The sequence below is a fragment of the Chelonia mydas genome, chromosome 12, assembly GCF_015237465.2.
Source record: "Chelonia mydas isolate rCheMyd1 chromosome 12, rCheMyd1.pri.v2, whole genome shotgun sequence".
In the NCBI taxonomy this organism is placed as follows: domain Eukaryota; kingdom Metazoa; phylum Chordata; order Testudines; family Cheloniidae; genus Chelonia; species Chelonia mydas.
Window position 1 is genome coordinate 32,362,831 of NC_051252.2, and position 25,116 is coordinate 32,387,946.

The window sequence follows — 25,116 nt, forward strand, 5'->3', positions numbered from 1 at the left end:
CCCTCTTCTTTCTTCCATTGTCTGCTGTAGTGGATTGCTGGGATGGTCCTGATGGGAAGCCGATCATTTATCATGGATGGACACGGACAACAAAAATCAAATTCGATGATGTGGTGCAGGCAATCAAGGATCATGCATTTGTCACATCTGAGTGGGTTTTTGTTAATTTATAAACCTGGTTTAGAGGATTTTAGAACTTTCCTCAGGAGAAAAGGAACCTTTCATGTTTGGTTAATTGAAAAGGCCAAGGTGCCTGTCTTTTCCCCATCTCCCTGCTTGAGATCATCTCTATAAAGATGAGTTTGCGGCTGTAAAACTTTAATAAGTGTGATTTTTAAAAATACTAGAAGTGGAAGGCAGAGCATTAGTGAGAGGGAAGCTCACAGCCCCAAACTTACCTTCGTAGATGAGGTTGCAGCTGAGGAGATGGGGAATCCCTGCTCATGCTTCCTGCAGTGATAACATGGGCTGCAGCAGTGTCTCAGCTCTCTCCTCTTCAGGCCCTTCATTAAAACACCTTTAATAGGAAAAGTGTTACCTGTTGGCAGGGAAGGGATAGGAAGGAGATGGGGCTGCAGAATCCTTTACTCCTTACCGTGTAAGGTAACTGGCTGGCCATAGAGGAGAGAACATATTTCACCCTCTTGTGGGTGGGACAGGCTAGGAGACCTAGGAGATGACGTACTTCCCAAAGCTCCCACTGGGGTTGTTGCCGTCTACATGAGTCTGAGCCTGTACTCAGTAGCCGCAATCCGGCACATCATTATTTTGTTTGGAAACACTTCATGGATGGGATTTTGGGAGCTCGATAATGAAGAAAAGGCATGTCTTAATATTCAGGGTGTTCCAAGCCTCTTTTCTGTGGTTGGCTTACTAAGCTGCATGGGTATCCTCACCACGATTAGACATTCAGCTAACCATGTACAGTGCACATAGAGGTCCCCGTGCTTCAGATGTGTCAAACCATCAGCATGGTGAACGTATCAAGGAATGCAGTGACACTTCCTTACACTGCTCATGTTTGGTGGTGGTGGTGTGACCCAGTGATTGTACGTCTGTGGACTTGCCCCAGAGCCACTCAGTCCTCAGTTTGCTTTGGATATTTTTTTCCCCCTTCCCTGGCTTTTTTAGACGCAGAAATTGAATGCGGCCTCTGCCTTTCTGTTCCTTTCTACCAAGGTTCCCAGTGATCCTGTCGATTGAAGAGCACTGCAGTGTGGAACAGCAGCGCCACATGGCCAAAGTATTCAAGGAGGTGTTTGGGAATCAACTCCTAATGAAGCCAATCGAAGTCAGTGCAGATCAGCTGCCGTCGCCAACCCAGCTGAAAGAAAAATTCGTCATCAAGGCATGTGTCCTTTACTAAGAGTCTCCAGTGTGTTCTGGTAGTTAGAACTGGAGAGTGGGAGCCAGGACTCCTGGCTCAGCTGCTTAGACACTGCATGGCCTTGGACAAGTCTCTTAACAGATTCATGTCTCTAATTGCTTGCATAATATTGGTTTAATTATAAAGCATTTGGGGCTCCTTTGGAATTGAAGAGGGTACATGCTGCAAGTGCACATGACTATAATTTGGCAACATTTTATTGAGTTTTGTTACAATACATACTAGATTGCTTGCTATTGGCTTTCTTTGCAATTAATGTTGCTGGTTCAAGTGCCCGAAGAAATGTCTTTTCTAAAGGTCTCCCAGCAAACCTTTCAGCCTCTAAAATGTCACCACTGAATCTCAGTTCACTGCTACAGATGCTCATCATAGACCTTTTGCACAATAACATCGTGCTTAAAAATGGTAAAAGTGTGCTCTTGAATGGAAAATCACATTAATATTATTAATTTGTAATTATAAAACTCCTTTCATTCTAATGGATCACAAAGCACTTTACAGACTGAGTTTTCAAAAGATGCCACTTACCGTAAATTGCAAAGGCAAATGAACACTCCAGCACACAAAAAGAGTAAAGATGTGATGATTTACATATGCAATTTAGGTAGCAACTTTGAAAAATGGAGGTTTCCCTTAAAGATAGGGATCAGTTACTCTTAGAATCACTCAGTCTACCCAGTGGAACTCAGCAGACATTTTGATCCAACAGTACCACACAGCAGTGTTTAGGCAGATAAGTGAAGAACAACTTCTCCAGTTAAAACTGCAGTGGAGTTTTCAGAAAATTAGAAAGCTGGAATTTGGCAAGAACACTGTGGCAAACTCACCATGTTTTTACATACAAGAGAATAATATTGACAACTCTGGTTGATCAAGGCTTCAGCCTTACAGCTCCTATTAGAAAACAACAACATAGATTCTAAACGTATAGACAAAAGACACATTCAGTGCAAGTACATGGAAATGCATGTAAATGGCAGCAGGGAATTCCACTATGAGTCACAAAGGAGCACAAAGTAGAGCATTCTGATCTATAAGTTTAGATCTTATCTGTGAGTTCTTACCCTTTGTGACCATATAAAGCATGGAAGAGAAATTGCTTGCATGTAGCCATAATAATCTACATCTATAGCACCATTGTCCCTACAGATTCCAAAGTGGTTTGCAAACTACAGTGAAACCTGCTCAAGAGAAAAGGTTTATCAGGCAACACCTCATTGTCCTGAGAGTGCCTCAAAAAATCTCCTAACATGGGCTACTAGTTTGCAGTGAGCTTTGGCCCATGACTCAGATTTCTCTTTCGTGTATTTTGTCTGTGAACATTCATGTAAATTCTCACTCTGAAGAAAAATGCTAGTGAGATCTTCAGTGTTCATTTTTAAGGGCTTATCTAAAGGACCGACCCAGGGAAACTCATGGAACTCAGTTTATCTCAGAAGGACTAACCAGATGTGTGAGAATTTGAACCTGTGTTTATCCATATTTTAGGTATTTGAAATGTAATGATTTGCCATTTGAGCTGTTGCTATTGGATGTGTAGAAAAGAGGCGTGGCCCATGACTCAGGACTAGTCTGCACAGTGAATTAGTCTATACTAATAGTGTGTCATGCAGTAACTGGCCTGTGTGGACCCTGCTGGTGTGTGTTAAATATTCCATAGTGCACGTTAAAGTAGTTCCATTTCAAACAGTACTATGTTAATGTGCGTGCCAGCCGGATTCCCGTGGGCCAGTTAGTGTGCAACATGCTAGTGCACACTAGAATTTACACCTCTCCAGTGCAGACTAACGCACTGTATAGACAAGCCTGGAGACTTCTGCTTAGCTTTTTGCTGCTGTTCTTTCAGACTGGATCTGGATACTAGAATATTTGAAAGCAAGTGGATTTAATGCAAACACTGTTAATCTATTTTAAAGAATAAATATTTGGCAAAATTTAATTACAAAAATGAACGGCATTGTCCTGAAATAAGAAACTGAGGGAAGAACTATAGCTTGGCGAATAACAGGTTTTTCAGATCACTGGCAGTTCTGGGGGGGGGGGAAATGTGGGTTAAACTGAAAATAATTCTTTTGTGAAGGCAAATATTTTTCCCCAGCAAATTGAAAAGTTGAAAATAATAATTTTGTGTCAAATGAAACATTCCATTTCAGCAAAATTGAAATGTTTCATTTTGATTTCAATCATTTTTAAATTATTTTGATTTTTTAAAAATAAAATTAAAGGAAATTTTGAAATTAAATAATTTTGAACTAGAAAATTGAAACTTTTTGTCTCTAAACAAATGTCAAAATGAAACATTTTGATTTTTTTCTGAGATTTTTTTTTTCCCAACTGAAACAATTTGGCAAACTCAACACAAATTCATGCAACATTTCAGTGTAATCAAATCTACATTTTTTTGATGAGAAAATAGTCGAAAAATTTTGCCCAGCTCTAGTAAGAATCCTTCCTGTCTACTTTGCTGTGCATCATATGCTCTGTCTAGTTCCTCTTTCAGAAACTCCTGTCATAAAATATTGCATCTACTGCCATTTCATCTGTTTAACCTTCTTGGAGTATCCGTCACATTGGTTAGATCTTCACTTCGTTTTCTGTTTGTGCGGTCCTGTTCTGTCCCTTTACAATATATCTCCGTGTCACACTGGGATGCTCTAAATCTTTGCTGTATCTTTTTTCATTATAGCTGAGGACTTTGTTCCATATATCATAGTTGAGATTACACACAAGCTGAAAACTCTCTTCTCCAGGGTACTGGCATATGCTTTGCATGTACTTTCCATCAGCCAAAACTTGGTCCCCTGAACAAAATAAAAAGCTTCATGTCTATATTTGTGCAACAAGAATCCTCCTCCTCCCCCATCTGTGAGCACCCATGTAGTCCCTTTGCTCCCAGTAGGTGGGATTTTGTAATTACAGACCCACTAGCTGTGCCCTTGAAGTGCCCACATCATGCCTGAGTCCCCACCTTCATCCTCCCAGTATTCTCCCCCCATCACCCTCACCACTGCTCTAGAGAGATCTGCCATGGAACACTTTTCTCTGTGGCATGCATGTGGCCTTTTACCCCTTGCACAGTAGAATTGTAGTGGTGCTAAAGAGGCTAGGGCTTTATATCCCTATGTGGAGAAGCAAGCAGGATTTGGTCACACTGAGAAATAATCACCCCTGTTTCCTTCTTTAATCCTTTTCCTGTTTCCTCCTTAATTTCTCTCCTTTTACTCATGTTCTTTTTCTCTTCACCTTGAGGTCTGACAACTACTCCTCTTTTATCTTCATTCCTTCCTTGCCACATAAAGGTCATTTAACTTTCTGTCTTCTCTAATGAATTGTGGACTCTTATCAGAGTAACTGATCCTCTGTCTCCCTCATTTGAAACTTGCTATCAGGAAGTTAGAGGAGCACTTGGCTCATCTATATGGTGAGCTACTCCCAGGGTGTAAATCTATAGCACATCAGCATGCTGAACCTTAATGACCCTGTGTGGACATTGCTACAGTGCAGTGCAAGCCCTCGTGTTTGGTTCTCATTGCATTGTAGCAATGTCCAGTGTGTGACAGGCTGGTGCACTGTCGATTCGCACCCTGGCTTGGTGCACACTAACTCACCATGCAGACAAACCCTCAGGTTAAATTTGCAGTCAGTGGGGAAAACTAATGTTTAAGCTTGCATGTAGCCTCCACTCTCAACGTCCAAACAAAGGAGAGACGCTCGAGAGGAGGGATGTGTCAGATAATATTACCAAGATGTGCCAAGGTGATCTGGCCAGGCTTACATATGATTTTTATTTATATTTTTTAGCATAAAAAATTGGGACCAAAGGGAGACATAGATACGAACCCAGAAGACAAGAAAGAGGAGAAAAACCAACAAGGGGAACTCTACATGTGGGATACGATAGAACAGGTATTATTTCCTAGATATTTGCTGCAGTTTGTTGCAAGGTTTTTTAATTTCTTTAGCATTTGAGATTTAAATGAGCATTCTCAACAGCAGTAGGGAAAAATATTTGCTCTTAGCTGACCCAATGTGAGTATGGAAAAGAGACACTGCGTAAGATGTTACATTGTTAAATTACTATTTATTATTACAGCTTCTTGGTGGTGGTTAGGAGTTTCTATTTTTATCTCTTTAATTTTATGGATAGAGTTGTCGTCTTGTGTTAACAGTTCTAACACTTGTCTTTGTGTTCTAGACATGGACTCGGCACTATTGTGCTATAGCAGATGAAAAGCTCTCGTTCAGTGATGATATAGAACAGAACACTGATGACGATTCATCAAAGGTGATTACTGAGCTTTTTGTTGTTCGTTAAGTTTATTCCTGTTACTCTAACCCCTTGGTAAAAACTAGCTAAATGTATTTTAGTGTCCTCATTAGGCTGGAGAAATTAAAAATCATCTAGTTTGTTATCCCAAACTTCCAGAAATGAACACATTTCCATCTTCCTCACTTCTGCTTTAAGCCAAATAGAGAATTCTACCACTATGGGTTTCTGAATAAAAAAGGAGAGGTGCACTGAAGTTCTTTTCTGCTTATATGGAATAAGTTTAAAGGGAATTGCAGTGCAGAATGATGTGGCGTTACTCACTTCATAGTATTAAATACAACTCCTGTCTGGTTTGAATACTTAATTATATACCAGGGGTGGCCAAACTGTGGCTCGTGGGCCACATGCGGCTCTTTTACCATTAAAGTGTGCCTCATGGAGCCTCCCCCCCCCCCCCCCCCATTCTCCACCTACCAGACTGGGACTGGGGGTGGGGTGGGAAGGGAAGCTTGGGACCTCTGCCTTGCAGTGTGGAGGGGAGTGTAGGGCCTTCTGCCCTGCGCAGAGGGGGGGGCTGAAGCCTGGAGTCCTGGCAGGCACCTCCCATGGAGCTGAAGCCCTGAGCCCCGGCAGGTGCACCCTCGCTCTCAAACTTCTGAAGATTGTCATATGGGGCTCAGAGGGTCAGTAAATTTGCCTACTCCTGGTATATAGGAAGAATTACACTGTCTAAGGGAGTGTCATTCTTCCTTATCTCTTGGCCAATGGGAATTATGTGCTCACATCAAGAGAATAATAAAATATTCTTTTCTCCCTTTAATATAAAACCAAAGGGAGATGAGTTTTACATGAAGCTTTTTAACATGTAAGGTCAAATTCATCCTCTTAAACTGCCCCTGCAGCGTTTACAGATGCATTTGTTTGCACTCACAAATCATTTGCAAGTACAATTGTTCAGTGGAGGGTCTGTGCCAGATAATTGGGTGCACCTGTAGATGTCACTTATTGAAAATTTGGGTCTTTATTAAGCACTTTGATAACCCAGTTTTCAATAAAACAAAATATCTTTAGTGCATGGTTAATGTTCAGTGTAGACGAGCATACAAGACAGTGAAATGGCTTGTGGGCAGTTAAGTGCTGAAACAGGTGTGTTTAACAACAATCAAATGCTTTATTGTGAGTATATTCGTCTGACAGGATATTATTCCTATTCTAGGACTAAACAAAAGATGATTAATTAAATAATGATACATAACACAACACACCTTTTTTTTTCTTTTTACTGTTTGTTTTGGAAGCATTAACAAGTTTAGAAATCTTTATTATGTAAATATCAGACACAAAACAATAATCATTACAACAGTGTGCTTTTGTTTAAAGAGGCATTACACAGGAATATAGTAATCAGATCTCTCCAGCAGGGTGTTACCATATTTCAGAATAAGCATCATTATAACACCTATAACATGTAAAAAGAAAGGGAGTACTTGTGGCACCTTAGAGACTAACAAATTTATTTGAGCATAAGCTTTCGTGAGCTACAGCTCACTTCATCGGATGCATTGTAGTTTCTAGTGATTTTATTAAACTGAGTGAAATGTCTGATTATGCGTATTTAACAGACCAGGCAAGACTACCAACTGTTAATATTCAAAACAATTAGACAAGTGTACTGGTTTGTTTGAAGGTGAATCTACTTTGCCTGAGTATTGAATAAAAGATAACCAAATATCTAAGTATTTTGTTTATTTTCCTGGGTTCACAATCCGTCTGTTAATTTTCCCATAGCAAAAACCTCTCATTTGTTTTAACCATTCCTCTATGGTAGGACTGTCTGTCTTATCCAGTGAGAGATTACCGATAGCTGTGCAACTACTAACAAAAGAGAGGTTAATTTTTCATTTCCTTTTGTGTGACCATTTCCACTAGAAATCCCCAGAAGAATTTCCAAAGGATCATTTGGGAATAAATATCTAATAGTTTGTGATATCTGGTTATGGATTGCATCCCAATACTCTCTAGTGACTGGCAATGTTTCCTCTAATTTTCCCATGCATGTGCGGAATGAATTTTGTTATGGACGTGATGTGTGGCAGGGGTGGGGCCAAGGGGTTCGGAATGTGGGAGAGGAGTCATGGCTGGGGCAGAGGTTTTGGATGCGGGGGGGAGGGTGGCTCTGGCTGGAGGTGTGGGCTCTGGGGTGAGGCCACAGATGATGGGTTCAGGGTGCTGGAGGGGGCACAGGGCTGGGGCAGAGGGTTGGAGTGCAGGGGGGCGAGGGCTCAAGCTGGGGGTACGGGCTCCGGGCTGGGACCGGGGATGAGGGGTTTGGAGTGCAGGCGCCTCTCCTCGCAGCAGCATCTGGGGTGGTGCGGAGAGGTGCCTCTCCCTGCTGCGGCAGCTCCAGGGCTGCGGCTGGGGGAGAAGGGTCTTTCCATGCCTCTCCCTGCCATGGCAGGTCTGGGGCTGGGATTGCGGGAGATGGGCCTCTCCCCGCCGCAGCCGTGAGTACCTGTGTGGCCCTTGATAGGCTGCTGCATGGCTGCGCAGCTTAGAGGGAACTTAGGTGACCAGAGAGATCCACCATATATGCATAAAACCTCCTTCTTCAGCATAACTTCTCCAACATGTACTCCTGTTCAACATATATTAACCTGATTGGTGCGAGGTACCATTGAAACAGTATCTTAAAGAAATTTTCTTTTATTGGTTGCTCTGAGGTTGCGGGCCCTCATTTCCAGATCAATCCCCATTCCTCTGGGATAATTTGTCAATCATGGTCCTTTTCCCAGTGTATCACATACAGACATTTTTTGTTTAGGAAAATTGTCTGCAAAGATTGATATAAATTAATTATAATGAAAAGGAGTACTTGTGGCACCTTAGAGACTGAGCAATTTATTTGAGCATAAGTTTTCGTGAGCTACAGCTCACTTCATCGGAGCTGTAGCTCACGAAAACTTATGCTCAAATAAATTGGATAGTCTCTAAGGTGCCGCAAGTACTCCTTTTCTTTTTGCGAATACAGACTAACACAGCTGCTAATCTGAAACCCATTAATTATAATGTTTTTGTTTCCTAATTGACCAGATGCTATCGCTTCTACTAAAGTTATCTTTCTGTATAGACAGTTTGCTAGAAAGTTGAGAAACATAATGCCTAACTTGAAAGTACTGGTACAATGGGAGAGTGGGCCATTTAAAATGACCTTTGATCTCTAAATAAGTTAGAAAAGTTTCTTTACTAGGTAGTTGGCTTCCACTGCTGTGTGTATTCCACTGCTCTCCCAATCTTTAAAGCTCTCTGGCTTGACAGCACACCTCTGTAAATAGCACTTGTCATCCAAAGGTCTTTAAGAGATGACCAGTTATTATCCCCATTTTACAGACGTTAAAGCTGAGGCACGGGACTCAGTAAGAGCTGGAATTTCAGTGATGCCTCAACCTGGCTTCCACCTGTCAACATGGAAGTTTGCATGTGCCCTCTTTCATCACTAACATCTGTATGCACAGTTCTGCCACATGCAAGCCAGATCACCTGTTCATGCAGGTTTTAATGGTGGGAGGGCCATATATGATTATTCAGGGCTGTGATTAGCTAAAATCCTCTTGTCAAAAAACCCTAAAATAGAAGATGCTCTGATCTATAAGAGTATTTTCTTTAAATTTCTGGCCACAGATCATAACTACTTGCACAAGTCTAGGAAGGTGAAAATCTTTTGAGCTTAAGTAACCTGAAAAGTGATCTGAATTACCTGAATGCACGTTACAACCATAATAAACCTCTCCATGCTGAGGAATGGGGAATGTGAAAATCCTGACACAGAACTTTTTGAGGAATATTAAGAAAAGATGCACAATAGCCATAACCTCCCACAGCACATGCCTAATAGTTTGTTTTTCATTTGCTAGCAAACCATACTTCAGATTTTAGACAAATATTCCTTTTTTTTAAGGGTATTGAAAGTTCAAGGAAGCTAGAAAATTGACCTACCATTGTAGAAGTCCTTTTAACTGAGACAGAACCCTTTACTGTCATGGTAAAATACAAGTTAAAAATGGGAACTCTTCTCTTGTGATCTAGGAGGTGAAACATACTGAGCTGCACTGCAGCGAGAAATGGTTCCATGGGAAAATGAAAGAGGGGAGAACAACTGCTGAGAGGCTGATCCAGGAATATTGTGCTGAAATGGGTGGCAAGGATGGAACATTCCTAGTTAGGGAAAGCGAAACTTTCCCTAATGATTACACCCTGTCATTCTGGTATGGCTGTTTTTTTGATCCTGGTGTTGTTTATTCTACTATATTGTGTAAGAATATATTTTTTAGAAAATATGATTTTACAGCTGCTATGGGAGGAAGTAGGAGTGAGGGATTTAGTGCAGTTGTGGAAAGATCACACTTTTTTAATTAAGGTTGTGACGGGGCAAGGCCAGATGGCTATGGAAGAGTAGTGGGAGATAGATATATTAGCTCCAGGCTAAACAAATCCCTGGTACCAGGATAAGTGAAATGGCAGCTGCTCCGGGGCCAATTAAGAACTTTCCAGAAGGAAGGGAGAATGCTAGGTTGATTGGGACACCTGAAGCCAATCAGGGGCTGGCTGAAACTAGTTAAAAGCCTCCCAGCCAGTCAGGTGGGTGTGCATGTCAGGAGCTGTGGGAGGAAGTTGCACTGTTGGAGAGGCTGAGTAGTACACACCATATCAGGCACAAAGAAGGAGGCCCTGAGGTAAGGGTGAAGTGGAGCTTGAGGAAGTGAGGGCTGCTGTGGGGGAAGTAGCCCAGGGAATTGTACATGTCATGTTTCTAAAAGGTCAGCTATCATAGCTGATACTATTAGGGTCCCTGGGCTGGAGCTCGGAGTAGAGGGTGGGCCTGGGCTCCCCTCCACCTTTGCCCCCTGATTAATCACTGAGACTGGGAGACAACAGAGGCTGTGCAAGGAAGGATAACTTCTCCTCACCTCCCTCACTGGCTTATGATGAAAATGGCTCAGTAGACTGTGACCCTTGTCTCTAGAGAGAGAAGGGTTACGTGGAGGGTCACAGTGAGCCTCTGAGGCTAGCGAAATCCGCCAGGGAAACGCGGGACCCATGGAGGCAAGGACAGAGCTTTGTCACAAGGTGCAATTTAGTCTAACGTTCCTAGGCATGATTGGGCTCCATTTGGGGTTATGTTCATTGATTGGAATAGATAATAGAGGTCTAGTTGGTCTAATCTTCCACTCCTCTAAAGCTATAGGAGCATGAAGGGTTTGTTACAATATTTCTTCGATATGTGGGCCACAATTGTATTTAATTTGCACTGGTGTAAATCATCGGTTTCCAAGCTGAGCAGATAGTTTCCCAAGTTCATTTCCCTTGGCAGAGTTTGATCTTGTTGATAAAAGAGGATGTCCCTATAGGGGAAAAAATAAAAGATTTTGCCTAATTTTTCCCAGTCTGGAGTTATAAATAACAGTATATCAGATAGATCTACTGGTGAGAGAGCCTTCTGCGCTAATTCTACAGTGATGCATATTGCTACATCTGAAACTCTGTAGGTTGAAAAGAACAACTCCCAACAATCTTATTATTTGTTAAAGAAAGAACATGATTTGCTGTGACTTTATAAATTCACAAACTAGAATTAACCAGGAACAGATTAGATAACATCCTAAATGTCCATCTTTATTAACTGTTATTTTTCCTCCCTCTTCATTTTTTAAGGAGGTCAGGTAGGGTCCAGCATTGCCGTATCCGTTCTAATAGTGAAGGAGATACCATGAAATATTACCTGACCGACAACCTCACCTTTGATAGTATTTATGATCTCGTTCAACACTACAAGGAAGCCCACTTGCGATGTGCTGAGTTTGAGCTGCGTCTGACTGATGCTGTGCCTAACCCCAAACCTCATGAAACTAAAGAGTATGTACAGATGAAGGGAAGTGCTTGGGTTGTGTTAAAGGGTGCAACTTTTTGTTGTCATTTATGGCCATGGATTTCATGCATTCGGTAGCAGCTGTCATGGGAACAAACTTCATTGATTTCTAAGAACCTTGAAAGATTCAGCTTCTACTCTTGGCTTCATGGGGGGCTAATGGTAAAGCAGGTGCTCACTGGTAACTATACTCAGTTCAGAGAAACAGTGAAAGCTGCAATTCACCCAGAGGGTACCAAGTCCTCCCTCTCCCTGCTCTCTTTCTTTGCTCGATAATTTAAAGAACTCAGCAAGTAGGGTTAGGTGTTGAGTTGTTGCCTGTGGTCTTGCAACGAATTTGGGGAATTCAGAAGTTACTGTTCATGCACCATGTGCACTTTTGGTCCATTGTTTGGTCTACAGATCGAAAAAGAAAGATTATTTTGTGTTCAAAACTTATGTCCATGACTTTCGACAGTTTTCATGGTCTGGGCCCTGGTTCTGTACGGCCCTATACATCCTGAGATACCTTTTGAAGTCAATGTGAGTTGAGGATGCCTGCTGGGACTCAGCTGATTTTGTTTTTACACCACTGGGTGGAGATCCGCAACTAATGTAAATTGTTCTAGCTCCACTGAAATCAATGTAGCGAGAACATTTTACATCAGCTGTAGCTCTCCCCCTTGGTGCTCATTAAGAGCCAGATTCTACCATTGTTACTCACCTTGAGTACTTGTGAGAGACAGAATCTGGTCCTAAGGAAGTATCCAATGTCTGCTGTTTTTCCCTAGCTCGTATCTGGACTCTTCCTTAAAATCTTCCACGTCAAAACTCTGGCCCCTTTCTGGCATTTGGTTATGAACAGATAAAGCAGCATCTGCCACTGTTCTATGGAGACAAGTTGATTTATGTTATATTACTATAAGCAGACAAGGTGTTCTGATGTTTTCCTGATGGTTTTACCCAAAATAAGCTGATGCGTTACAGTATTTTGCTTTAAGATGCTGTCATATGTGCCATGAGGAGGAAAATCGAATGTATAATTTATCTTGTAATGTTTCAGGCTATAATTCTAGTAACACCGCCAGTTATTCTTACTGAGTGACACTTTGACCAGCTTTGTAATCACTTGTCCATTTTCTTTCCCTCTACTGTAGCTGGTACTACCGTAACCTGAGTCGAGGAGAAGCAGAAGACATGTTGATGCGAATTCCTCGAGATGGAGCGTTTCTGATTAGAAAGAGAGATGAGCCCGATTCATTTGCCATGACATTCAGGTAAGAAAAGACACATGTGACTGCGCAAGGGATAGCTCAGTGGTTTAAGCATTAGCCTGCTAAACCCAGGGTTGTGAGTTCAATCCTTGAGGGGGCCATTTAGGGATCTGGGGCAAAAATTGGGGATTGGCCCTGCTTTGAGCAGGGGGTTGGACTAGATGATCTCCTGAGGTCCCTTCCAACCCTGGTATTCTATGACTCTAACATATAGGGCCATTCATGCTCTCTGGTTTTGAACATTTAAAATCTTCCTGTTGTATCTTTTGCATGTATAAAATCTGAGTTTGCTCTTGCAGCTTAGGTAGCTAGCCACACAGTTTCTTGATGTGCACACATAAGTGGATGCATGGGCAAAATATATGTGCACGTATGGATGGAGTGGATAATTTTGAGTGTGGCTAAAAACTTGGCCCAGGATATCTCATACTGTAGTGTGTGTGTGGACCTTTCTTGGCTTCTGTGAAGCTGTATGCCAGTGCAGTTCTCTGTGCCGGATCAGCCCTACAGATCCCAGGTCTCTGACCAGAGGAAACCTAGTTAAGTTGCATAATAATTTGAGGTTCATTCATTCAGCATCTGTTACATTATGCAGCACACTAAAAATGAAGGTTGCCATTTGTCTGCTGTTAAGTATCCTTGCTAATAGCAACTGCTTTATAACAACAGTTTCTCTTATTGAAACTGTGTGTTTATAAGAACTGTAATGTACTCTATTGCAATTTTGAATCATATTAAGTTTCTTCAATCGTGTCTGTTAATGCAGTATAGAATATTGTCTTGGAGAGCAGATACATGCTGTCTTTTATTTATGTACTTTACATTGAAGATTTGCAGACTTCTCAAGTCTGCAATGAGCTCTAGTTTCATCTTTCTCCTATTGGGAAGATAGGGTATTAAAGTCCATTATGGATTCTATACAGTAGTGTCCTTATGAAAACAATTCATAGCCAGAAAAGTTTGTAGGTCTGGAAATTTTGTAGGTATCTTCCATGAATAGAAAAGTGGTTGGGTGTTGGTTTTTACAGTGATTACCAAAAATTCAAAAAATTTTCAAGTGGATAGGAATTTTTCCTTTAAAAGTCAATTTTAGTGGCTATCAGAAGCATTATGGGGATAAAGTAGCCACTGTTTCTGGGGAGACTGCTTCTCGTCACTTAATAGTGATTGACAGTGACAGGCTTCCAAAGAGAATCTTAGTCCAGATAAATTCTTTTTGGCTAGATGACTGGTGAAGCTGAGAGGAGTCTGGAGTGTGAGGGTTAGTGGGCAAACGAAAACAGGAAAAAAATGAGGATATTTCCAATGCTCCACATATTGGAGATGGGAAAGACAATTCCTGAATCCGTTCTATTTGTGAATTGAATGGGGGAACCTGAAATTAATTTGGATAAATGAGGCTTTGGAAAGTGCAGAACTTTTTAATACATTTAACATGTGTCAAGGGATAATGGTAACAGTTCATGGTAAGTGAGGTTTTACTGTGTTAGGCCCCAGTGACTTTTAAAGTATCACAGCACCTGTACTAATTCCACAGAGCTGAGGGGAAAGTGAAGCACTTCAGAATTCAACAAGAAGGCCGCCTCTTTGTGCTGGGCACCTCTGCGTATTTTGAAAGCTTAGTTGAACTGGTGACCTACTACGAAAAGCACACGCTGTATAGGAAAATGAAACTGCGTTACCCTGTGACTGAGGAACTGCTAGAGCGCTACAGCACGGCAAGTGATTACCTTTGTAATGAAGTGATTCAGTGAAAGATAAACACCCTCCTCCTCCGTAGTAGGAGGTGAAGGAGGATAAAATTCCAACCCTCCCTCCCCCCTCCCAGGGGAAAAAAAGTAACCGCGTACATCAAAGCAGCTTTTTGCAGCTTAGTTTTTTGTCTGTTAAAGAAAAGCTAGGAGACCTGCAGTGATTATGAACCAAATCCATAGCACCACCTGCTAGTTTTTTCAGTTCCACATAATCTCCCTCAGCCTCTCCAAGTTCTTCACGAGCATTTAATGAATTAAGTGATACTTCTGTGAGGTGGTGTGGTTCTACTACTGTTTGATCAAAGATAGGCATAGCCAGGTTAAATGACTTTCCCAAGGCTACATGATGAGCTAGTGATAGAAATGGGCCTCTAATAGAAGTCGAGACTCCCAGCTCTGGTCAGCCCCACAGTTTCTGAATTGCTGAAGTGATACTGTAGATACGTGTGTACAGCACATAAGAATCCCCCACTCTGTAGAACAGTCCTGTTGTAGATTTAAAATATATTTTCTTAACTGTTTTTTCCTCTCCATTTTTAGGAGAAAGATATTAATGCGCTCTATGATGTCAAGATGTATGTGGAGCCTAATGAAATAACCCCATCAGTGGTATGTTTACGTTCAAGTGGTTTTTCAAACTAAACCTTCCTGTAGAGGCTGAAAAGATGTCAGAACATTTGTGTTGATTTTTCCGTTAATTTCAATCACACTTTTCAATATTTGTATCTGGCTTGTGGGGGAAGGTAAAACTCAAGAGGGGTATAATTTTTCCCTACACATTTTCTATATGCAAAGCTAGTATTTACTCATGCAGACAAGAAATTGAGCAGCTGGCTTCTCAGTGTGCATAGGTGATTCTGATTTTCACATGAATGCTTGTGTGGATGTGCCTGGAAATTTGAAGCTACATATATGCACCGAGTAAAAATGATTACTTGTGCAGGGTTTTGCATGCAAATGAAGGTGGACAGTCTTGCACACTTCTTATACAGTATTGAACTTTTAAAATTTCTTTTATTATGGATGTTTTTAAATGTTAAACAAAAATGGCATGGTAAATACATATTTAGCTGTAATTCTCGCAAAAGCCATCTTGGCTGTAAATGCACATTCAGCTGTAATTCTTTCCCTTCGTGACTAATGATTGTGCATTACTGTGGAAGAATTCAGGTAGAAGTAAATTTCAAGATAAGGAAATTGCTTGTCCTGATAGAAACTTGGGTTTCCTAGAGGAAATGTATTCTGTAGTATTGTTGATGAGGTTTTGAAGGGGATGATAGGACTGATGCCTACCCTGAAGAGGGAGAGACCGCATCCCAAGCCTTGAGGCTCAGATTGTATCTGGGTATATGTGAGCAGGGATGATAGCTCACGGTTCTCTGTGAATAACCATGCATCCACAAAAGAAGTACTCTTTTGGGTGGTGTTTGAAGAATACTGGTTAAACAGTGCCACTTCCTTACACCAGCAGATGTCACTCTGGAACCTTAGAGTTAAGCTTACCCAGTCTAATAAAGAAAGATCTTTTTTCTTTTGAGATGGATTTATTGATCCTTTTATTTTGTTTCTTTTACAGCCTCAGAGAACAGTGAAAGCCATATATGACTATAAAGCTAAGAGAAGTGATGAACTGAGCTTCTGCAGAGGGGCCCTAATTCATAACGTCACAAAGGAATCAGGAGGCTGGTAAGGAGAGTGATTCCTTGTAGAAGAGCCGCCACGGAGTGTATGTAATGGGGAAATGAATTCAGCTTTGTGCAGGGGTTCTTAAAATCTCTGCTTCTGACCCAGCCACTGTTCCTTATACATCCCAGAAGTTGATAAAGAAAGAAAATCCCCTTTTATTTTTCTCACCTTCCCACCTTGACACACATTGTTCCTGCCTGGCTTTTTGACAAGTACTGTAAAGTGTTTGGTAACTGTCAAAGAGCTTTTGAGAGGAGTGACCATGTGGATAGCACTCTGCTGCTGTGTGACATCCAGGTTTGAGTCCTAGCCAGTCCTTTGCTGTCTGGGATGGAAGGGGCAGGGGTCACTGTCTTTATCAGGAGGGAGTGACTTGCATCGCTTGGTAACTGCATTGTGGACAAGCCAATAATGAGGTTGATGGGATCTGAAAGTAGTCCTATCCGTCTCTCCTAGGTAGTGGCATTGCTAGCCCTAGAAGGAAATGGGTATCATTGCAGAGAAATGGGCAGGGGAAAAATCTTCCACTGGGAATAGTAAAACTTCTGCTATGAAGGAAATCAGTGCTGCTCTCTGGAACAGCTGGCAGTAGTGGTTCCAAGTATGGCATGGCTTGAGTTTTTGCTGCTACACACATTCTTTTGATGATCACCCTTTATTGCAGCCTCAGCGTTCCCTTCGTTGCTTTCTCCCACTCTCATATCTGTACCTTCCCCCCCATACCAACAACCTATGCTTGGTACAGCCTCCCTATCTCAGGGTGTCAGGCCTGCTTCCTTTCCCCATTCATATCCCTCCCAAAAACCCACTTCTTGCAGGAGACCCTCCAAAGGCTAATCCTGGGTCAATGCAGCATCCCTCTCCATGCTTTGCACAACACCCCTTGAAAACCAAAATGGATTTAGGTTATCTCCATCCTCTGAGTATCTGCCCACAAGTTTTCATTCCTACCTGGCTTATAAATTGATTGGAATGCTTAGGAATCTAATGTCCTCTAGTTGTTTCCACAAAGCAGTCAACCACATAATAGTGTTTAGTGGTGGAGGGGAAGCTCCTTAAGTCATTAACTGCAGTTTGCAATAGCTGCAATCCCTTTGAAATCACCTACCACAGTTAATGATCTCTTTGTTAGAGCTTTTAGCTGCTTCATCACTTTTATTTTGGCAATAGCCAACTAGCAAGCTGGTCTTGGGTATTAATGACCAATTTCTTGAAGATTATTGCTTAATTAATGGTCTGTGTTTGAAGGTCTTCAGTTGTCTCTTTTTTTAATTTTTTAATTTCAGGTGGCAAGGAGACTATGGAGAAAAAGTCCAACACTATTTTCCATCTAATTACGTTGAAGACATGTCAACTGATAACTTAGCAGACCTTGAAAGCCAGGTGAGGAGTTCAGGGTTTGGTTCATGTCTTCCATTAGCACGATGCTGCCCTCTGCACACTGAGTTGGTTTCTCTCATTCATGGGAATATAACTATATGTTGTGCATGATGCAGCCTTAGCATAGAGTAGAAAAGTACACATAGTGTTTGCCATCCTTGGGGCTGTGCAGACACAATTGTCTTCTGTCCTTGATGCCACTAGTTGTGTTTGGCAGGTTATTCCTTATGGAACTGCATTTGGGGAGAGGTATTGACGGGGTGTGTTATAAGCAATTCCCTGCAGGCTAAAGATTAGCATACAGTAACTCCTCACTTAACAGTCTAGTTATGTTCTTGAAAAATGTGACTTTAAGCGAAACGATGTTAAGCGAATCCAATTTCCCCATAAGAATTAATATAAATGGGGGAGTTAGGTTCCAGGGAAATTTTTTTCACCAGACAAAAGACATTATATACATATACAGTATAAGTTTTAAACAATTTTAAACAAACAATTAATTTAATACTGTACTCAGCAATGATGATTGTGAAGCTTGGTTGAGGTGGTGGAGTCAGAGGGTGAAAGAGGGTGGATCGTCCGGCTGCTCCTCTTGCTATTCTTTCCAATGTGCTGGGCTACTCAACCCCCCAGCTCTGCCACAGGCCCACCTCCACTCCACACCCCTGGCCTCTTCCTGCCTCTGCTCCACTGACCTCCCCAGAGCATGCCGTGTCCTCACTCCTCTCCCTCCCCCTCCCCCAGCCTCCTGAATGCCACAAAACAGCTGATCTTGGAGTTGCTGATCCATGGGGCTGCCGGTGGGTGGGAGGTGCTGGGTGTGGGTGTGGAAGGAAGCTGATAGGGGGGCTGCCGGCCCACCCTGGTTCCAAGCCCCCACGGCCAAACAACGTTATAAATAAACATTGTTCTACTTTAAATAAGTATGTTCTCTAATAGATCAACAGCGTAACAACAAAACAACGCTACCCAGGACAACGTTAAGTAAGGAGTTTCTGTACATGGTCAGATTTTCAGATAGATGTGTGGAACAATTATGTGCCCCACATATGCACTTAATTTGCCAACATAGTTATTGCAATGGTTTTTGCAAATGGGAAAACGGAATGCACAAATGCATATAATTAGCTGTTTTCACACCCTGTTACCCAGTAGGTAACTGAGCCAATTGTGCCAGCCAAAAGCATGTGAAAATGTGTTCCAGAGTCTTTGACAAAGAGCAATTTAATCTAACAAATGAAAGCAAAAGTCTAAGTAGGCAGTTATTAAATTGCATGAATCCTTTTGGTTTTTTAAAATAAAATGTTCGATGAACCCTCAGATCAGTGATGCCTTGGGTGTGTGTGGGGAAATTTATATGAACACTTTGGTCTTTCTGGTATTGTAAAGGAAAGCTTTAAAAATGAGTAATTATGCTAGGACAGTAGCTTTGTAATGTAATAGTCAAAATACAGTGAACCGGTTGAATTGAAGACCCACAGATGAACCAGGGTTATTCCCAGCCTCACTAGTCATCTTTCATCCATAATGAGAGATCCTCTCACTAAAAGTGAACTTTTTAAACAGAGCCCTTGACAGTTTCTCCATGACACTGTGGGCAGTTATAGGCGGTTAACTTTGTGTTTAATTTTTGTTATGCATCCTGTGACTACTGATTAAAAAGGGAAAAGATTAAGAGAATCAAATTAAACCCATTGTTTCTTCACAGATTATTGAGGACAACCCCTTAGGATCTCTGTGTCGTGGCATACTGGTCCTCAATGCATACAATGTCGGTACGTAGCCTCTGAAGCTTGTAGCGGGATTCCTAGGTTTTCCTCCTTTATTTGGGCGGTTTTCCTCCTTTATTTGGGCTGTTTCCCCTAGAGAAGGAAAGATGATGCTATCTATTCAGCCTGACAAGAGATTTTATTATAGTGGAAATCTGTATGGTTGGCTGCTGCATTGAACCAGCCATTCATACAGCATGCAGTTAAGACTAAAACAGTTGATACATTTTTGTATGTCTTTCGTTACTGTGCTGTCCAATAGTGAAAATGCCGCAAGGGAAGCATGGCAAGGCTTTTGTCTTCGTACTGGAACCCAAGAATCCAGAAGACCCTCCGGTTGAATTTGCAACAGATACGGTGGAAGAGCTGTTTGAATGGTTCCAAGGCATCAGGGAAATCACACGGAAAACTGCAGAAGAGGTACCAGTAGTAAAGAAAATTTTTGTTTTATTTTGCAATGGATAGTTATAAAATTAGGAAATAATGAGTCTTCGGCCATTTGAGAACCACTTAAGCTCCCCAAACCTCACTAAAGCCTGAACCGCTGAAGTCTCTTGCATATTTATTTTACAGGACTTGGTTCTGCAGTTTGACTTCAGTGCGACTATTTACATGCTTAAAGTAAAACACCTCACTAATCTGGGTCTTGTTTTCTAAATTTTCAGGCACCTCAGGACAGTTAGCAGAACGTCAGCCATCAAAGAGAATTTTAACACTTTCAGCAGAGTTCTCCCTCAAGTTGATGACTTGAGTGCTTTATGCCTTGTGGTGTTGCCTGCATCTATGCAAAGTAAATAGGATATACTAAAAAATGATAATGGTAGTGTTTCACGTCCACTTAGCACAGGTGTAAGTTATGGCATGCCTCGTGCAAGGCAGTGGAGAACCAAGCTTGAAAAGTATTATAGTAAATCCCCGAATGTATGTGCTATCTGAGCTCCTTTGCCTAAACTCCTCTTCATAATCCTGCTTCCTACCTCTGCTGTCTAGTGTATACATTTGTAAAACACTTTCTTACTTGTGCCAATAACTTTATTATATACGGCTAGTAATAATTTGCAGTTTGGAATTCCTCACTTTATCTTCACCTGGGTGTTTTCCAGGTCTCTGAAGATTTCTCCCCACTTCAGCTTCTCAACTCAGGGCTTTATCCACTTTGTCATCCTTTTTTTATATCGGCACTAACCGTGTCCTAGGAATGGTCTATTATTGTTGGTATTCATTCCTGGGTAGCTATCCTTAGAAGTGTACTTTTAAGAACGAGTTTACAGCACCTGGAAATGCTCCTTTGCTCGTGAAAACATTGCTTTTAAGTGAAAGCTGTATGTCTATTAGGATGTTACACTGTGGTGGGTCACTGTGTATTACAAAGAGGTAATAGCTTATATCTGCACTTCTCCAAGGCTATGTCAGTTCATAATACTAAATTCCTCTTTGCTTTTCTTAGACCACAGCACACAGTCTCTGGTCTGGTGACTGCTTCTGGAAAAACGTCTCTCTGCAGCTCCTGTTTTCCTCCCTCCTCCTGCTGTTGTGAGAATTTCTTTTGGAGACTTCCTATTTCCTACTGCTTTGTAGCCTTTTGTACTGAAGCTAGTAACTATTCAGTATGTGACTCCATTTATACTTCCTATCCTGCAATCACTTCTTGAATCTTTTTTGTAATTTTGATCACCTCCTGCCAAATTCTACCTTCACTTGATGCAGGGCTCTCATTGACTTCAGTGGCTTCTAATCTGCACCAGGAATGGCCATGAATAGCTGCTGCCTGCCAAAGTGAGGAGTAGCCTGGTTCCCCAACTCCCATTTGAATGGGTTGCAGGTATCCTCATTCAGCTCCCACAACACCAAGATTTAAACCATCTAGTATTGGAGTAGATTATGGACTTTTCCATAATGATGCCTGTTTGATCGTAAATTATTTTTTCATACCTGGAAACGCTGGCTTGCTTTGCAAAAAGTGAACTGCTGGAGCAGCGCGCTTTGCATTTGGAGACAGCTGGAATTCAGTCTTGGAGGCACAAGAGATACTTAATCCTGATCGAGATCATAAATAAATGGAGAGAAACTTCATTATGCTTTGCATTTTTTTGTCTGTGCATTTATATGAGGGTGTTGAGTCAAGAATTTAGCTAGATTTATATGGATGTACATAAAAACAGTAATTTAGCTGCCAAGCTTCTTTATATGATTCCGATTCAGGAAAGTGCTTAGGCCTAGATTTTTAAAGGTATTGAGGCGGTTGCTGCACTCAATTTGCAATGTCTAAGTCTCATTTTGAAAATTAATTTAGATACTTAGGAACCTGAGTGCCTAAATCCCTTTTGAAAACGAGACTTAAACTGCTAAACCCATTAGGTATTGCAACACTGAGTGCAGCAACACTTAAATGCCTTTAAAAATCTGGGCCTTAAGCACATGCTTAACTGCTTTCTTGAATTGGGGATAAAAATGTATGTAGGACCTCTGGTGTTAGGTTTTAACCAATAAAGACGACCTCCCCCCATTAAAAATATGAAATAGGTGTTTTTATCCAGCAAACACTGAATAAACACTGTAAATGGTTATTTGCCTCTAAGGGCCTGTCCAAACAGAGCAGTAATGTGGAGTACAGGAGTGTGATTCCTAAAGCACAATAGGATGTTGTACATTAATTGGTCCATGTAGACCCTGCTGGTGTGCACTAAAGGCTCCCTAGTGTGCTTTTATATAGTGCTGTTTGAAAAAGCACTATGTTAAAGTGCCTTAGGGAACATTACAAAGAGATTACTTGTTACAGTATATACTACTGTAATGAGTAATGGATATAACATAATATCCATTACTCATTATAGTATACAAGTGAGAGACCCGAAAACCCCGAGTTATTGGAAACCTACATAAAACTAAAAAATTATTAAAAACAAACACCCAAAATTGTATTAATAAACCCTGAAAAACAGAAGCCCTAAATATATGTCACATCCAAGTACGTTTATGAAGTGTTAAATATGAAATCAGGGAGCTGGGAATATTTTAACATAATCATCCTTTCTTTAGAATATGTCCTAGTTTATTGTGCCATGATGTTCTACATATGTGCAATCTAAAAATATTTTTTTAATCTTAAACAGGAGACTAGGAGGAAATACTGGGAAAAGAATCAATTAATTGCCATTGAATTATCTGACTTGGTAATCTACTGCAAACCTACAAGCAAATCCAAGGACAATTTAGGTGATTTATTTTTAATAATAAATTTCGCCTTGCCTGCTTGCATGCTAATCCTGTTCAAAGAAACATTATTTGAAATTTCAGAATTGAAAATAAAATACCTCCTTTCTGCACTGGGAATGCTCAGAGAGCTCATGCAGCAGGATTTTCAGTGGCAAATTGGAATTGTACACTGGAGAGAGCTTTATAGTATTCAAATGATAAAGTGTCAGGTAAAATCTAGTGAGTTATTAGAATTGTTTTGAGCATACATCTCAACCTGTCGAGGCTCAAGTCTGGGACAAAATGTGGAACAAACTCAATCTAAAATAGACTTGCTCTACATTATGTAATATTTTGCTGTAACGGTCTGATTGTCACTTACAATAAGACCCCTTGAAGCTACTGGAGTGACATGAAGATGTCTTAATGTAAATGAGAATGTGGGGCAATAACAGTAAAAATTTCTGGATTGACACTGAAATTGATTACTTGCTGGGTTTTTGCCATTGCAACCAGATCCATGGAATACCCAACAAATATCCCCTTCCTGCTTAAGATTCTTTGTGAATGCTTGCAGTAAGCCATAAAGGTAGATTTGAGGTGTTGTTAACCATGGCTTGCCCTCCATTCCTCCACTTACATACAGGAAAGGATGTGCTGCAGTGCTCAAATGAGCATTATTAGCAGTGACGGGATGAGAACAACACTGTAGCCTTCACCCAGTCCCACCACAATGAGCAGTTAGAGAACTTGTCAGGCAGACAGGTTATTTTAATTTTCAGACTTGATGTTCAACCAACTTGCGGTGTGTGCATTAACAAGAAGTCAATTATTGTGTTAAAGGATGAGGTAAAGCAAGGCTCCAGTGGAAATGGAGAATAAATGGTGGTTTCTTTCTCCTTTTTTTGCCTTTTTCTCCTCCCCTCCTCCTGTGTAGAAAATCCTGATTTCAGAGAAGTCCGTTCTTTTGTGGAAAACAAAGCTGAAAGTGTTGTCAGGCAGAAGCCTGGTGAGCTGTTGAAATACAACCAAAAGGGACTGACGCGGGTCTACCCTAAAGGACAGAGGGTTGACTCATCTAACTATGACCCATTTCGCCTCTGGTTTTGTGGCGCCCAGATGGTGTCTCTTAATTTCCAGACCCCAGGTAACATTCTCATAAAGAGGAGCTTTAATTTGTTTTTCATTCTTTCAATTGACCATTAAGAAGTTCCCCCTCTAGTTTCTCCACCACTCTGGACATTGTGGTTGATATCTTACTAAAGAAGGAAGATAGATGGAAGAAGGAATGTGAGTGCTTGAGAGGATTGAAACTATATGAGTTGTTTGCTTGTGACTCTGTGGATTGGCTACTCGGGCAGATCCCAGAAAATTCATCTCCATACACCCTGCAGAGTTCACTTGTGGGACCTGATCCAACTCCTTTGAAATAGTGGAGTCTTTCTCTTAACTTTAATGGGTGTTGGACTGGCATGTACGACCACAAGTGTAAATCAGCATAGCTCCACTGATTTCGATAGTGACACCGATTAACAGCAGCTGAGGATCAGGCCGTCTTACTTCCGTAGGCGCCGACTTCTACTTGCGCCGGTTGGTGCTCGACCCCCCCCTTTTCCCCCAGCCCGGCCCCACCCCCTCTCATCCCTGCCCCGCTCTCTCCCTGCCCCTATTCCAATTTCTGCCCCAAATCCCCGTCTCAGCCCTGCCTCCTCCCCTGAGCGCACCACGTTCCCGCTCCTCCCCCCTCCCTCCCAGAGCTTGCTACACTGCCAACAGCTGTTTGGCAGCAGCAAACGCTGGGAGGTAGGCAGAGGAGCGGGGATGCGGCACGCTCAGGGGAGAAGGTGGAGGAGGAGGTGAGAGGTAGGGTGGGGAGAGGAGCTTGGCTGCCGGTGGGTGCACAGTAGCTACTAATTTTTCCCCATGGGTGCTCCAGCTCCGGAGCACCCACGGAGTCGGCGCCTATGCTTACTTCACATTGTACTGTGTTGTGTTAACTGAGTAACTCAATTTAATGATCAAGAGATACTAGAAGAGCTGGTTGGAGAAACTTTGGTGTCAGAATACACAGTGCCATTAAAATTGATACACTTCATGAAATTGTGTCAGGTGCACAAGAATTTCATTTCCTGTTTTAACATTTTTGGATATGAATTGTATAGATTTTTTTTTCATTTTGAGATCACTTTCATTTTGTTTCTTAATTTTGTATGATCATAAAACTATTTTTAAAAGACCAGAATCTAAACGAAATATTTCAGTTTTGTCAAAATGAAATGTTTTGATTGACCTGGAAAAAAATTCCAGAATTTTCTTTCATGGGGAATTTTGAAATGTTCCATTTTTGTTCCTTTCAAAACCTCCAGATGTTTTCTGAAAGTAGCTTTTTCCCTTTGCACAGCTCTAGCGATATCAGCTTGTATTTGTTACTATATTGATATTTTGACCAGTTCACTGGCAAGGGAAAATGTGTTTGAATTGGAAATTCACAACATTTCT

The 25,116-nt window shown here is 41.4% G+C and overlaps 1 protein-coding gene across 10 annotated transcripts in view; it reads left to right on the forward strand.

The window, feature by feature from the left end:
• The window catches only part of PLCG2 (phospholipase C gamma 2), a 90,012-nt gene that overhangs the window by 52,115 nt on the left and 12,781 nt on the right, over positions 1 to 25,116 (forward strand). For all 10 annotated transcript variants that reach the window (XR_005222217.2, XM_037877613.2, XM_037877614.2 and 7 more), the window contains 15 exons: positions 31 to 151; positions 1,180 to 1,348; positions 5,189 to 5,293; positions 5,583 to 5,672; positions 9,741 to 9,919; positions 11,367 to 11,567; positions 12,717 to 12,836; positions 14,371 to 14,551; positions 15,128 to 15,196; positions 16,164 to 16,273; positions 17,560 to 17,656; positions 19,362 to 19,428; positions 19,685 to 19,842; positions 22,536 to 22,638; positions 23,555 to 23,764. Coding sequence is in view for 9 of the 10 variants with exons in the window: in XM_037877613.2 (XP_037733541.1) it covers positions 31 to 151; positions 1,180 to 1,348; positions 5,189 to 5,293; positions 5,583 to 5,672; positions 9,741 to 9,919; positions 11,367 to 11,567; positions 12,717 to 12,836; positions 14,371 to 14,551; positions 15,128 to 15,196; positions 16,164 to 16,273; positions 17,560 to 17,656; positions 19,362 to 19,428; positions 19,685 to 19,842; positions 22,536 to 22,638; positions 23,555 to 23,764 (1,980 nt within the window). In the remaining variant the exon portion in view is untranslated. The remainder of the gene's footprint in view (positions 1 to 30; positions 152 to 1,179; positions 1,349 to 5,188; positions 5,294 to 5,582; positions 5,673 to 9,740; positions 9,920 to 11,366; positions 11,568 to 12,716; positions 12,837 to 14,370; positions 14,552 to 15,127; positions 15,197 to 16,163; positions 16,274 to 17,559; positions 17,657 to 19,361; positions 19,429 to 19,684; positions 19,843 to 22,535; positions 22,639 to 23,554; positions 23,765 to 25,116) is intronic.